This window comes from Clarias gariepinus, chromosome 16, assembly GCF_024256425.1.
Source record: "Clarias gariepinus isolate MV-2021 ecotype Netherlands chromosome 16, CGAR_prim_01v2, whole genome shotgun sequence".
Classification (NCBI taxonomy): domain Eukaryota; kingdom Metazoa; phylum Chordata; class Actinopteri; order Siluriformes; family Clariidae; genus Clarias; species Clarias gariepinus.
In genome coordinates, this window is record NC_071115.1 from 23,735,189 (window position 1) to 23,750,850 (window position 15,662).

The window sequence follows — 15,662 nt, forward strand, 5'->3', positions numbered from 1 at the left end:
TGTGCTCCCTTATGTATTATTGCTCCCAATGTATTATTGCTCTTTTTGGGAAAGTCTATGTGCTGATGAAGTTTTGGTAGAAAAGACTTTAGATCTGTGTGATGAAGTCCCCAGCAGTGATGAGAAATCCATCCTAATGTGCTGTCTGTTGCTCACTGACAGCCTGGTAAAGTTCACTAAGTGCATCAATTTGGTCACTGTTGTTATAACTTGGGGGGAATGTAAACAGCAACGAATAAAATCACTATAAATTCCCTTGGTAGGTAGAAGGGTCGGCACTTGATATGAATAAACTCACGATAGCACCCTTTTGTAACTAAGCATCACTAATATAAACATAAGCATTAACATGGACCCAAACAAAAAGCACTCAGAAATGCACGATTGAATGCTGATGTCGGAGAGAGAGAGGGGCTGCTGCGTCCTTTTGCACTGCTGCCTGTAAGCTTAGTTATGGTTTGATTAAATTTTGGTCACAGCTTTACAGAATTAAAAAGAAAATTGTGAGAGGAAAAAAAAAAGTGTAATACAGTATGTACTGTATCAATGAAAATCATCAGATTGTCCCTGTTGATCAAACCGAGGAAAGACGAACTTTAAAACTTCTCCAAAAATCCACTGAATGCATTTAGTTCACTCATGACAACTGCTGTATTGCCTGGCCCACTTTTCACATCAGAAAGAAGAGATACAAATTGCTTACTGTTCATGTTTGGCCCACTTTTTGTACACTTTTGTTTTTGAAGCTAACTATATTCCTCAGGTTAACCAAAGGAAGGCTGGTTTTGCGAGAAAATTTAATCTACTGTAATCTATCATTAGTTGTGAATACTACTGAAAATATTGCACACCGGCTATAATAGATAATATGTGAAAAGCACTGGTGAGTGTCATGTAAAGTTTACAGCATAAATATACTGCATTAGCGGTTTACAATAAAGAAAAAATATCCAGCACAAGATCCCTCAACTTGGTGCCAAATCCCATTTTGAGACCTGTAATAAGAGACATTAGTATTGCCCTATTATGAGATGAATAAAGTGTCCTTATCTGTTGATGTTTAATTAGAAGAAAATGTTCTAATCTTTTTTTAAAACTTATGTGAACTGACTCCGATCTCTGCTCCCCGTTTTTCCGCCGCACTCAAAAATGGCAACTCCTCACATTTTTGCACTACTACCGCTGTGGTGCTGAATTACCAGTGCCATTTCAGAGCTTCTGTTGTGGACCACCAGGGATCACATGGGCATGAGGCAGGGTGGGGGAATAAAGCATGACTCGTAAAAGATAATCACCACAGCTTTTCTGCCACTTAAAGGAGATTGAAAAGGGAGCAAAACAATCACAAGAAGGTGTGAATCTCTGTTGCTAATGTTTGACGCTGACCAATTTGTTCATTATCTTGCAAACAGCAACAAAGTTACGCTCTTCTGCAAGAGCTGACTGCAACTCTTCACTCCCGCTGTACACAGAACAGTCTTCATTTGCAGTTGCACCCTTGCAACAGTGACCACAACCACAATCTAATTGGACACATCCCTCATTATCCTCTGCGTCTAAAGACAATGCATCATGCCCCTTCTGACCACCTTCCCTTTCCCCTCTAACTTTGTCAAACCGAGGGAGTAGATTCTGTAAATTACATCCCCACCCAAGGCAGAATTTTACAAATGCACCTATAAGAACACAATGACTACCAGATACTTACCTTACTGTGTACCACCAAGAAGTGGTGGAAACCAAGAGCTGAAAAAGTGCTCATGCAGAATTAAATGCAGTTAGCATGTGATCTCCTGGAATATCCAAGAAAATGACTTGTGTGTGGTGTGGCCAGCTTGGCAATTTTGCAGATGAGAGTGGAGGGACTTGCTTCATTGCCTCTATCACGACACCTCACCCTGGCACTAAGGACTGGGCGGTGGTGAAGAGAGGAGAGCCCTGAACAAACCCCTGACTCCGTTTCAACAAACCCTTGCTAGCTATAGCTGCACTGTCCAAAGTCCCAAACCCCTACCATAACTAGAAAATTAGATGGTACAGGACACCGGTTACAGCCCTAAATGAGGGAGTTAGGGAGTCCTGTCATTTTGACCATCCCATTGAGAGTTAGACTGCTTTGGTGTGCTGGTGCTTTTTAGCTGATTGGCCATTACTGATTAGGTTTTTGCCTGACTTACCTGATTCTCTTTTTAAAGAGCACCTGTGAGAGATACTGCCAGGCTTCCAGGCTGAGTAAGATGTCATTAAGATACTATATGACAGCATTATGAAAATCTCTAACAGAGGCCAGAGACTTAGTCAGATATCAGAGTTCAGACACCTTCTTTCCAGGGGGATGACTTGGTGGAGCACACTGGGAGAGCCCAGATCATTTCAATCTTTGACCTCAAGAAAAGGGTACTGGTAAGCCTAATCCGAATGTCTATGGATGGTCTGAGGAAACCAGGGCATCCGGAGAAAACCTACCAAGCAAAGAATATGCAAACTCCATGCACACAAACCCAAATCCAGAAATCGAACTCTCCACCCTAAAGGTACAAGATCACAGTGCTAACCACTATACCACTCTTCAGCCACTTAAATAATCATATTTAAATCAGAATTTTCTTTTAATTGTATGGCTGTAAAGCTGCTTTGCAGAAATTACCATCGTTAAAGCGCTATGCTAATAAAATTTAATTGAATAGATGATTTATTTAAAATAATTCTGGGATTCTGTAGAGAATAAGAAGAACCACAACGGTAAGAAAGAAACTCAAACAAAGGCATTATAATTGCATTTTATTTATTATTGCTCAGTATAGTAATTACTCAGAAACTTATGAAGAGTTAAACTTTTCCATAATAATTCACTGCGCGAGTCATGAATGAGTTATGCTCCTAAACTGAATTTTGTTCCAAATCAAATCTTATCCCAAATTTACATTAGAAACCAAACTAAATCTTGTCTAATAAAATCAGAATATATAAATATGATATTTAAAACCCTATCTTAAGCACTATGTAACTTTTGCTAATTGTAAAACAAATTCTAAATGATAATAAACCTTTTTTAGCTATCGGTGCTACTGAAAAATGCTCTGGCAAGTTTGCAGAACCACTCATAGAAATCAAATAACACCTTCAAGCTTCATGCGTTCAACAAACAAAATACAATATTGTGCTGTGTGCATGGCTGTGATCTCTCAGAGAAATTCAAGTCTTCAGCATCACTGGCACCAAGACACACAAGAGAACATGATCCATCACACTGAACTTCACAAAGAAGTAACAACAGTGTTAGTTTTGTCGATTATAGAGAGACATTACCTGGGCTTTGAAATAGAAAGTCTCTGTTTTTCACATTATATATGAATTCCTGTCTCAGGACAAAAAAAATCAACTTGGAGTGCAGTTATTACAGACCACCAGAGAAACAGAGAGAGAGAGAGAGAGAGAGAGAGAGATGTGATCTGTTAATGAACACAGCAATTATATCATTCAGCTGGCATCATCACTTTGCTTTTTCTTTCAGTTATAAGCAGTGAGAACAATCATTCTAGTGATTCAAGTTTTTGATTTCCAAAAGCTCCCAACACCCCCCCCCCCAAAAAAAAATAACAACAGCACCAGAAATTTGAGAGAATTTAACCCATTATACTCCCTGAAAGACTAACTTTGCTTAATTTCTTATAGTTTTTCTACAGTCATGAATTATATTTAATCCATCCATCCATCCATCCATTTAGGAACCTCTTTAGTCCAACTAGGGACCATGAAGGCCAATGATGACCATTTATTCCCATTCGTATGACCGTGGTAGGACCTCTGGTCAACAAAATTTAATGAATAATATGCTTTAATATCAATATAAGGGAGTTAAAGGGGTTAATCAATCTCAATATACATACACTATATGGACAAAAGTATTTAGCCAAACCTACAATGACATTGTATCCAAATACATATACTTCAATATGGATTCGGTCACCCTTTTGCAGCCATAACAGGTTCCACTCTTGGAAGGCTGTCCACAAGATTTTGGAGTCTTTCTGTGAGAATTTATGCCTGTTCATTCTGTAGAGCATTTATAAGGTCAGGCACTGATGTTGGACGAGAAGGTCTGGCTTGCAGTCTCCGTTTCAATTCATCCCAGAGATGCTCAATGGGGTTGTGGTCAGGGCTCTGTAACGGCCAGTCAAGTTCTTCCACCCCAAACTCATGTCTTTATAGTCCTTGCTTTGTGCACTGGGGCACAGTCATGTTGGGATAGAAAAAGATCTTCCCCAAACTGTTGCCTCAAAGTTGATAAGTTGGTATTGCATTGTCCAAGCATTTAGCTTGCCCTTCACTGGGGATAAGGGGCCTGATTCAAACACCTGAATTCAATAATTAACAGGTTTGCAAAAAAAATACTTTTGTCCATATAGTCTAATTCATTCCCGTTTATTATCATTTGACCTGATACATCATCATTTAGGACATCAAATCCTCTTCAAGACATGATCGCTGTGGCACTCATTAATGAATGAATTATTTTAGATATTTTCTTTTTTTTTTGCTCACAGTCATATCTGCTGTCCTTCTCTGGTTGTTGCTAACCTGAAGCAGATGTATTGCATGTTAGAGTTAGCACCAACAAACACGTTCTGAGTGAAAATAAGAGCACCTGTACAGTGGAGAAGTGTTTGAGGAGTGTGTGTCCAGAGTCTCTGAATGTGCTGTGAAATATCAGCTTATGAAGCGTGTGACTGTTCCTGTAGCCATCTCATCCAAATGAGAAATCCAGAATTCATATCACTGTCTGTCTATTCAAACTGAGAAGGCAAACCACATGACGGTCATTTATATCTAAACATAGTGGAATAATAGCAAATAGGTCGTCTTTCCGTCAATCGAAGTAGTGGAAATCAACTTGAAAAAAGTTTGTTTTTCATCTTTTTACATTAGGAAGAAGGCCAAAGGCTTGTCTTTTGTCCAAAAAAAAAAGGTCAAGGTTTCACTGTTTTTTCGATCACAATGGTCAAAAGATAGAACAAATGGCTTTCTGACTAATCATAATGCAAGTGGGGACAAATAATAATAATAATAATAATATTAAAAATCTCATTTCAATATGACGACTATAGGGAGAAAGCAAACTCATGATGAAAAGAAATCTACAGTAATAGCAGTCCTTTTTGTCCATTTACAAGGGAAAGTTAAAAACTCTGTTGAAACACAGTAAAGAGAAATCAAGTGACAGTGCTGAGAAAGCCAACGATTGCGCCTTCCGTCTAGTTAAGTTCAGAATATTAAGTCATTAGAATTTCATCCAATAATGTGAGACAGAAGATAAGATCTGTGCTTCTCATCCAAACACAGTGGATAGCTGGAGATGCATACTGGACTAGTTGACTGATACATGTGCTCATTGTACAAGACTATGCTGAACGTCTTTTTATTGTCTTTATTACTTTGTTTTTGAAACAGAGAAGTGTGCAGGACTGTTTTTAAAAGGTATTCTGACCAGTCCTTTAGGATTCTGCTGATATTTTTGTTTGTACACACTCACAATATTATCTAATGAAAAATCCAGTATTTCTAGTAATATGATGCTAGAAATAAATGAGGGCAGTGGTGGTTCAGATGGTTAAGGCACTGGGTTGCTGGCCCTTGTCAAAGTCACTTGAATCCTTATGCTTGCCCATTGTTTCTGCTTTCAACGCATTTTTTTCAGGAAATAAAAAGGTTCATTTGCTGCCTGTTAGATGTGGCACTGTAATGAGATATTGTCACTGCAGCTACAGTACTGTGACAAAGGCCATATTTCGATGGCTAGATGACTAGGACATAGCAACTCCAAAACTGCAGATCTTGTGGGATGTTCCCGGTCTGCAGTGGACTTCAGGACTTACCAAAAATGGTTTACCGAAGGATAATCAGTGAACTGGTGACAGGGTCAGGGTCAGCCAAGACTCACTGATGCACATGCAGAGCAAAGGCTGGCCTGTGTATTCCAATCAAATAGAAGAGCTACTGTAGCTCAAATTGAGGAAGAGATTAATGCTGGTTCAGAACACACAGCGCATTACTGTTTTAATTTAGTTTTTAACCTCCTCAATATTATGGCGGTCTCCTTGATGTTATGGCTGACTGGTGTAGTTGTGTGTTCTATGTTGAAGTCTTGGAATTTGGAGAAAAGTTGTTTATGATTGGAAAAATATATGATTTATTATTTGGCACATTTATTGCACTGATCTGTTTATTTCTAAAGTTAATCCATGTATTTTTTGTATGTATTTTGGTTGTAAAATTAAGTGCGGTTTAATTGTTCTTTCCGATTTCAATTTTAATCAGCATTTGAGTTCACTAATAAAGCAGCGAATCAACTGTTGCTTAAAACACACAAAAAATAAAACTAATAGTCAACTATTTTTTGGTGGTAAAAATAGAAAGTTTTATAAAGCCCCAAGTGAAGAAAAGGCTAAGATCGCTTGCTTTTGTCTAATCACAAAGGAGAAAAAAAAAAGCTTTTGGTCTAGAAATGTGCTCCAACTGATCTTTCTTCTGTGCAATCAAAATGGAAGTGAAAAAAAAAAAGGTAACGCTGGTTCCGAGAACTTAATATAAGGAATCATCATTACTGTGTGCAAAAGAGACAGACCACACAGGTACCAAAGTGGTATTTATATTTTTCTAAAAATTTCGAAGAGAACGGCAACCGAGTGCATACGGTAGAAGAGGCTCATGGGAAGGGCAAAATTCAGCACCGTGCTCCAGATGGGGAATCCAAATGAGGCTTCCTCCAAACCGTTATCAAACTGTGGCCGGCATCCAAATGCAGGTAGGATCCAGAGCTACATATGACACACATACATGCACACACACAAAAACACAGCAAAAAAAAAAAAGCCAAACAATTACATAAACTGAATGAGATAGCAATGAGAATTTTACCACAGCTATAAATAAAGAGACTTACCGAAATGTTGCACATAAACAGGAAGATGGCGATGTTTTTTAGGATCTGCCTTTTTCTGTTTGGCGACTCTGGGATTCTGTGTCCAACAGAGTGCGGCACATTCCCGTTGGTCCTAATGTAAGTTTGCTTTTCATTCTCACACTGCTTATCTGGTGGCTCATAAGCATGATTAATGATGCCATCATAAACAGCAAAGATTTTTTCATTTCCTTGGCTCGGGCTTAAGATGGAGTTATGGTTGGCACTAAGGGCAGGCTGCTCTTCAGGTTCACGACGTCTCCTGTAAAGGGACTCGACAACGAAAAGATTTTGCACGCACTTCTCCAAAACTAAGAGTATGGCATATCCTAAATTGGCCCATCGGTAGATTGGGGACTTTTTGGCCCCACTCACTGCGATGACGCTACACCAGCAGACAAGCCAGGAGCCGATGGAAGAGCCGAGCAGCAGCTTCGAATCGAGTGTCCTGGCTGGATTTGGCGCCGTGTCCATGGGGCAATCCTCGAGGCGGTATATGACCAAGCCGACAGCAGCGGCGACACTCATGCATGCCAAAATGGAGATTCCAAACCAGTAGAACATGGAGATGGCTTCATGGCGTGCTTTCAGTGATTCCTCCACACGGAGGATGTAGATGATGAGCACTGTGATGGCACTGGCAAGTGCCAAGAGCCCAAGGGCCAGGCCAAGCAGCAGGAAAGGTCTGGTTCCCGAGTTTTTAAAAGGTAAAATTTTCTCAGGCTTATGATTGGTGTGTTTGTTGATAGTGCGACCAACATTTTTCCACATGACGAAAAGCATCACAGAGACAAAGATGTGGTACTCAATGTTGAAAGGACAGAGATAGTACAGACTGCTGCTGAACATCGAACACGCACTGGTCGTACAGTTACAGTTAGGCACTTCACCCTCTACGAGAGAAGAAAAATTAAAGTAGACATGTCTTGTACAATCGACTTTAACAGCAGGATATGATGGGGTGAAATGGGATCATATCCTTGGTGTGTGTGCTTGCATATGTGTGAGTTTGTTCTATTTACCCCAGACAGTGAAGTTGAAATATCCGACTGCTGACAATCGCCTCTGGTGGTCACTGAGAGCATGTTCGGCTTCGGTCATCACTCCATTAGTCCAAATCAGCAGGTTAGTGAATACAGCATGAATCACGCCAAACCTAACACACATTTACATTTACTCATTCGGATGTTGATGTTTGTATCCAATCGGTGATTTCGGACAGCAGTTGAGGGCAGTTGGGGGTTGACTGGTCCAATGCAGAAATTCGAACTCATGACCATTGCACTAGCCAATTAATTGCATTAGGCATACTGTGGAAATACATGCATGCATACACATTTACCTCTCAAATGTTTCTGAGTGCTTGATGACATCTTTAACGTGAAACCAGAGAAAATGTACCTGCAAAATACGATGGAGAAAGATCACAATCATTAGATCATCCACATCACACACACACACACACACACACACACACACGCAAATTCGCATCATTTGCAGCTAATTTTCAACATTCAGCAAACATACACCCATCAGCCAGGACATTAAAACATACAACATTAAAGCCAATATTGTTTTGTTTCCTTTTGTGCGGGGCATGACTTCACAGGACTCTGGGGCTGTAGTGTCTTGCACTGGGATGGTAGGGGAAGGTTCTTTGAGTGCCGTGGTTTGCACGGTGGGACTTCCTCTGATCAGACTTGTTTCTCCAGCGCATCCCATGGGTGCTTGATCGGACTGGGATCTGGGGAATTTAAAGGCCAGATGAAGAACCATGGAGCTACATTGGCTTTTTTTTTGTGGAATTGGACCTGACATGCTCCGCCTTTGGTCCCTACAGGCATAGGAGATTTGGGTGCCCATGATCCTGTCACTAATTTACAGGTATATAATTAAGTAATATCATACAAGAGGGAGTGCTGTTTACTGTTGTCAATGGAAATGTTGTGCATGGATACAATCCCTTGTTCCATACAAAGGATTGGAGAGGGATTTAAGCCTTACATTAGAAGCTAATTAACTTTGTAGCCGAACCCAGACGGTTTAGATGCAATTCAGAATGACATAGAAGTGATTATTAAGGAGTCAAAATGTTGTTTAAAATTATAATGCTATTAGATGTATTTTCCTGCTGAAAATACTCCTGTGACAAATTTTGAACCAATTTTGCCATGCAGTGGGTTTTGCTCTCCACTCTTTACAAATACTGGCTACTGACAGTTAGTGTAATTAATAATTACTAGAACCCTTGGGATGGGAATGTGATACTTATAGTTTTCCATTGCAGTGCTGTTATCGTTATGCTACTCGATGAAAGTCTCGCATCCAATAAGAATACTCGATTGTAATTATATTCAGTGTTATTTATTATAACTGTGGTAGTGTTAATGTTATGGCTGATCAGTGTATTATTAGGGCACATCTATTACAATTATTGTATTTTTGGAAGCACAAAAACATTATCGATTAATGCAGGTCATACACAGCTCCCCAATGACACTTATACTTTTCAAAAAAATCCAACCGATGGTTTTCACAAAATTCTCCTTTTTAGCTGATTAAGAACTAGATGACCGTATCACCCTGAAATTTGCACCCCCCCCCCCCCCCAACACTCAACAATATCCTACATATAAAAAATAACTAGAAACAATATTTAAGAAAGATATTTAAACATGTTACAGTCAGAGAAGCAAAAAAGTATGGGCTTATCTTAACCTTTTCAGCTGAGTGTTAGCTAACATCATTACCAAACATCAGCTGAAAAACTCATTATATAGAAAAACTAAACTCTTGACTGTGTTCTTAAATCAGTATGAACTTTGTGTGTTTATAAAACTTGTAATAAGCTTTAAAAAGGTTTAGTGGGCAGCTCGCTAAAATGCTAACATCAGGATACATGGGATTTGTCCTAGCACCAATAGTGCTTGGAGAATATCATTAAATGATAATTCAATGCGTATTTATATCTTAAATACCGTGTAATGTCTGTGTAATTGGTGCGTGTACAGATAAGTGCTTTGCAGGCAGGTGGGTACTTAGAGGCAAAAACAATTAAAAAAGGCAAAAAAGTATTTTTTCTTTTACCTACTTAACCAGTAGTACCTACAGTAGTACCTAGGGGGGTTCTGACCTGCACAGGATGAATGATTATGAGATGGATGTACTTCCTGAATCAGATGCCAGGCTAGGACTGAATACCTCGGGCAAACACACAATCACACACCACTGCATTGATGTAACCAAATATGGATACATTGTTTGAAATAAACAGATCATGTGCTCTGAACAGCTACTAATACATGGGAGACTAGACATCGTGAGAGCCCATGGGACACAACAGCAAAAAGATTTTTCCTTACGCAGATGATCGCTCAGATATGAAGCTCATGTTCGTTAACGTGAACTTTAATTTTCATATCTTGTTTATATTTTGGGAAAAAAAATAGTAAAGTTCTTAGAACTTGCCACAAGAAGGTACAAACAAAAGTTATACATTTATGGCATTTGGCAGAAGCCCTCATTCAGAGCGACTTACATTTTCATCTCATTATACACTACCGTTCAAAACTTTTAGAAAACTTGTTTCTTTCTTTTTTTTGTTCAGTGATTTATTTTCTACATTCTACAACAATACTGGGGATTTCAAAACTATAAAATATCACATATGGGATTAGGTAATTACGTAACAACAAGAAAAACAACAGTTAGTTGTTATTTTAAGACACAGAGGTCAGCCCTTCTGTAATAGTTCTTGCAAGAACAGTATTGTCAAGTGCATTTGCAAAATCCGTCAAGCACCCTAATGAAACTGGCTCCCATGAAGACCATCCCAGGAGGGCGAGACCAAAACCTACCTCTGCCGCAGACCAGAAGTTCATTTAGAGTTATCAGCCTGAAAAATGACCAATTAACAGCACCTCAGATTAGAGGCGTTATGAAGTCTTTACAGAGCAGAAGTAGCAGACACATCTCACGGTTAACTGTTCAAAGGAGATTAATGCATTTTTTGGACGCCTTCAGCATTCCTTTACAATGTAGAAAGCAATAAAAATCAGGAACCATCATGGAGTTAGGAAGTGTTCTAAAACTTTTGAACGGTAGTGTACATGTGAACAATTAAGAGTTAAGGGCGTTACTCATGGGCCCAACCGCAGCAACTTGGGGCTTGAACCTAGGACCTTCTGAGCTGTAGTCCAATGCCTTAACCACTGAGCTACTCCAACTAATTCATGTAGTAGGAGAATAAACTAAGCAGTCATATTTTTTCCCACTTTAGGTTTAAATCTGAATAGTGACGCAAAATATGGAAAACAGCATTAAATTACACTATTGCTAACACACTCAAAATGCAATTTTTGTGGTTTTTGAGAGAAAGGAGGAAACCGGAGAACCTGGCGGACCCCACACAAACTCAACTCAGGAGCTCTAGTGCAGTGAGGTGGCATTGAAACCAGCTCTTTCATTTTTTTTTTCCTTTAAACTACACTAACTTAGATAACTTGCATAGTTCAAATCGAATTAAATCTAATCAAATCAAAACTTTGACCTTGTTCGATTCGCTCAAACAGAGCTTTGCCGGAATCAGCTTTAGCAGAATGAGTCGTAATGAAGATTAACAGGATCAGCAGTGACAGAGAGCCTTTTATTTAAGCACAAAGCACGCATTTATTCCCCGCAGACCCCTAGCGATATAAGACCCTCTGATTCAGAGATCAATTACAGCGCTGAGCACCGAGTCAATTACGTCTCCATATTTCAGTTCAAACTTTAGACATGTGATCCTGGAGAGAGCTTTTAGGCTAAATGCAGGCAGAGATAAAAAAAAAAAAACTACTGTTACATCAATTTACATAACTTACATATAACTTACAGAAATAAATGCATATGTTCAGGGGGACCATTATTGATTGAATTTATTTGAATAATTCGTTTATAAGAGTTCTATGATGGAGATGTTTGCAATATTGTATTTAGACTCACATTTGTGTGTGCCAATAAATAATCCCCCCATATATAACCTACAGAATTTGCTTTGGAGAAAAATAATGCAAACTGAAAAATATAAGAACTGCTACATGTCCTTTTACCACACACACACACACACACACACACACAAAAACCCACCTGTGACACTGTGTGAAGTGCATGTACGACTGGGTAGACACCAAGCATGGAAGACACACAATCCTGATAACCCACAAAATTCCCGACACGGAAAGCATCAGTGATGAGTGTGAGCAGAGCGAGCAGAGTTAGACCACCTGTATAAAAAAAAACAATTGAAAATTTATGTATGAACATGAACCTACACATATTTATATAATTATGTGATGCTGAATTAACATTTAAGTGCTGAATTATCTATTGTGTGATTTTGTGTGTGCCTGTGCCCTGAGATGAATTGGCACCTCATACAGTACAGGGTGTCCCTGGCATTTTGCCCCGACCCCCCCCCCCAATCCTTCACGCAATGAGTGGCTTTGAAGATTAATAAATGAATAAAGGAATGCATAAAAGGATGAATCATTTATTAATGTCCCAAGTCTATAACTGTGTCAAATTTTATTGCTATAATTTTCCTTTTTCAAGTCTTCGTGCCCTGTAGATTTGGCAGGGTCATCTTGGAAGAGACCACTTCCATATATTAGAATAAAAATGCTACTTTAAAGAAAAAAGATGATAAGCCAGAAGTACTTTGTATTGATTTGCACGGACCATTCCCTCAAACACTGGCTCGGCAAATTACCCACAAATCCTTCGCATTGTCACTATTTCTACTGCCAGGCAAACCATCCCATAAACTGAAGCACCTGTTCTAAATTGCTGTGTGCTCTGGCATCAAGTATACCAATCTGGGAGTCAAGTATAGTACACATGGTTTATTTAAACGTTTTATACAAAAATGTCATGCTTTAGATTCATGTGGGTTTATTCACACTGATGGATGATCATAATCCTATTTTACAAAAGGGAAAGTTTTGCAATAGTAAAAAAAAAAAAAAAAAAAATCAAGCAGAAATTGTAAACTCTCAGAAATAAAGGTACAAAATTACAGGTTTCCTCTGTGGTGTTATCAGGGGTAATTTTCTTTAGTCTCAGCAATAATAATAATTAAAACAGAAACAAGGAGAGAGATGGGAGGCGAGGAGAGGTCCAGTTTGATGTTGATTTTTGAGGGTTCATTGCACGGGATGATGGATTTGACTCTAGACAGACTTTATTTCTATATGTTTATCTATCTATCTATCTTTGGCTTTTGTTTTCTTTACATCTGGGTACCTCGGATCCAGCTGGTGGCCGCGTCCGCGTCTCTCTCCGGCGGCGCACTGCGCTTGCGCTCCAGGCGCGCCACGTAGCAGATCATCCACAGCAGCTGCATGAGCATGAGCGTGGAGAGGAAGGCCAGCACCGTCTCCTCGGTCACCGTCGGTCCTTGGTACGCGAACGCGAGCATGAGCGCGAGCCCGACCAGCAGCAGGTTGATGCCGTACTGCGCGCTCAGCACCTCGCCGTTCTTCTGCGGGTACTTCCGACTCAGGCTGCCGCGCAGCGTGGCCAAAATCTTCATCTCGCGCGCCGAGGAAGACGAAGATGATGAGGAAGATGATGAGGAGGATGTTGAAGACGAAGACGACGACGAACTGGGACAGTGCTTGTTCACGAATTTGATATCGGGCCCGCTGTGCTCCACCATGGTGCTCCGCAATCCAACAGTACCGACTGAAACGAGGTGAGACGTCTGGCCAGGTGTTCGTGAGTGCGCGTTTCCAGCATCCGCTTCGTGTTCGCTGTGATCTAGCTATATATCCCGCTGTAAATCTGCAGATTAGGAGCTGGAGGTCGAGTTTCAGTCCTCTTCAGCGGCTCGGAGTCAGCGGTGATGCCAGATATTCATCCAACACCATCCCTCCATCACTCCATCCTTATTTGGCTTCAAGTTGAGAAGGGACAAGCTGCTTAAAATGCGCTGAAATCCGATTTAAAGCGCGGCGCGTTACGCAGAGGATGGAGTGCGTGCCAGAGAAAACCGATCATTCACCGACAGACTTTAGAAGACTACCGGCCGTGCGTAAAATGCGCGTATTTTCACCTGGTTTGGGGAGAGACAGTGTTCTCTTGTAAAAAAAAAAAAAAAAAGTAAGAATATAGGCTCGCTCTGGCACTGCTCTCTTGCACTCTTCACCTCCGCGCAGCTCCGTGTGGGTCGAGTGGAAATGAACTGAGGCTTATTTAGCTTTTCTTTCTTCATTGGGTCTGATGGGAAAGAAAGGAGGAAGCGGGGTTTCGCGTTTCACTGGTCAATGGTCAGTCCGACAATGGCTCTTTATGGAATCGCCTTTGTGTGACACGCAACGCCGACATGGCTCGGGTAACTTTCCAAAAATTGGAAAAAAAATATCTTTTTTTTTTTCCTTTCCTCTCCACATTCCAGTGCGCTTTATTTTATTAAACAAACAAAGATATAATCAAAAAGGAGGGAGAAAAAAAGGAACATAACATAAAAAGCCAGAAACATAAAACACCAGAAGGGTAGTGGGCTGTTAGTTTAGCTTCAATGGATTCCAAAGAAAATGGAATTTAACTGCGCGCGACATTACAGGGCCTGCGATCATTAACGTGAAACGGATCCCGGCGAACACTTGAACAAAAGTCACCATTATGACAACAATGACAGGACCGATCCTTGAGAGTCACGCGCGCACATACACACACACAAAGCATAAATCAAAGGTAAGCGCGCAAATCCGACATAAATCCTCCATAAACGCAAAAAACGCTGCCGGGATGCAGGCATTAATATGCGCGCGCGCGCGCGCACACACACACACCTGACAAAATACCTGCACCTCAATCTCACCAATCAAAGCATGCCTGATACAGTGACTATTTGCTGTCATATACATATACATATAGTATACACTCATCATAACTTTAAAACCATCTGTCCTGCCAAAACATCTCCGACCCATTGAGGCAGGAATATAACGCCATACCAGACCCCCTGAGTGTGTGTGCAGAGGTAGTATCCGACACTGAGATGTTAGCAGGAAATTCTTTAGAGCACATATAATACCAAATAATTTTCTTTGTTGCTTTTAGGCATTCAGGTTCATTCCACAGGAACGTGCATGTACAAAAAAAAGTGACATTTTCAGATTAAGGTCTAGGGAATTTGGAGGCCAGAAGACATTCTTTGTCGTATTCCTCAAACTATTCCTAAACATTTTTTTGCAGTCTGGAGGGAGCATTATCCTGCTAAAAGAGGCCACAGCCATTAGGGAATACTGTTACCATGAAGGCATGTACTTGGTCTGCAACAATACATATACAACGATACACCTAACCCAGGTGCCAAAATAACATCCACATGAATGCCAGGACCCAATTTTTTCCTAGCAGAAAATTGGAGAGTACTAATGTACAGTAAAAGAAAGTGTGAGTCATTAGACCAGGCCACCTTGTTTTTAAGATGCTCTGAGTATTTTGCCACCTTTCAATTAATGCCAGTATTAATTATTTTTGCAATTTGTCCTAAAGTAGCTCTTCTATGGAGTCCCATCAGACGGCTAGCCTTTGCTCCTCAGTTAACCCTCGTAAGACCATAACCCTGTCCTTTCTTGGAACACCTCTGTTAGTTATTAACCAATGCATAGCAGGAACATTCTACAAATCCGGTCATAAGTTTTTTTTTTTTTTT

At 40.1% G+C, this 15,662-nt stretch overlaps 1 protein-coding gene across 1 annotated transcript; it reads right to left on the bottom strand.

Annotated features, from left to right (window-relative positions):
- Positions 1 to 6,523: 6,523 nt before the first annotated feature.
- On the bottom strand, positions 6,524 to 14,085 carry otop1 (otopetrin 1). Its single transcript, XM_053515153.1, is given in 7 exon segments — positions 6,524 to 6,818; positions 6,944 to 7,854; positions 7,984 to 8,117; positions 8,304 to 8,362; positions 12,089 to 12,225; positions 13,244 to 13,660; positions 13,663 to 14,085. Coding segments are annotated over 7 exon segments (1,905 nt in total). The 5' UTR covers positions 13,739 to 14,085; the 3' UTR covers positions 6,524 to 6,647.
- Between the last annotated feature and the right edge of the window lie 1,577 nt (positions 14,086 to 15,662).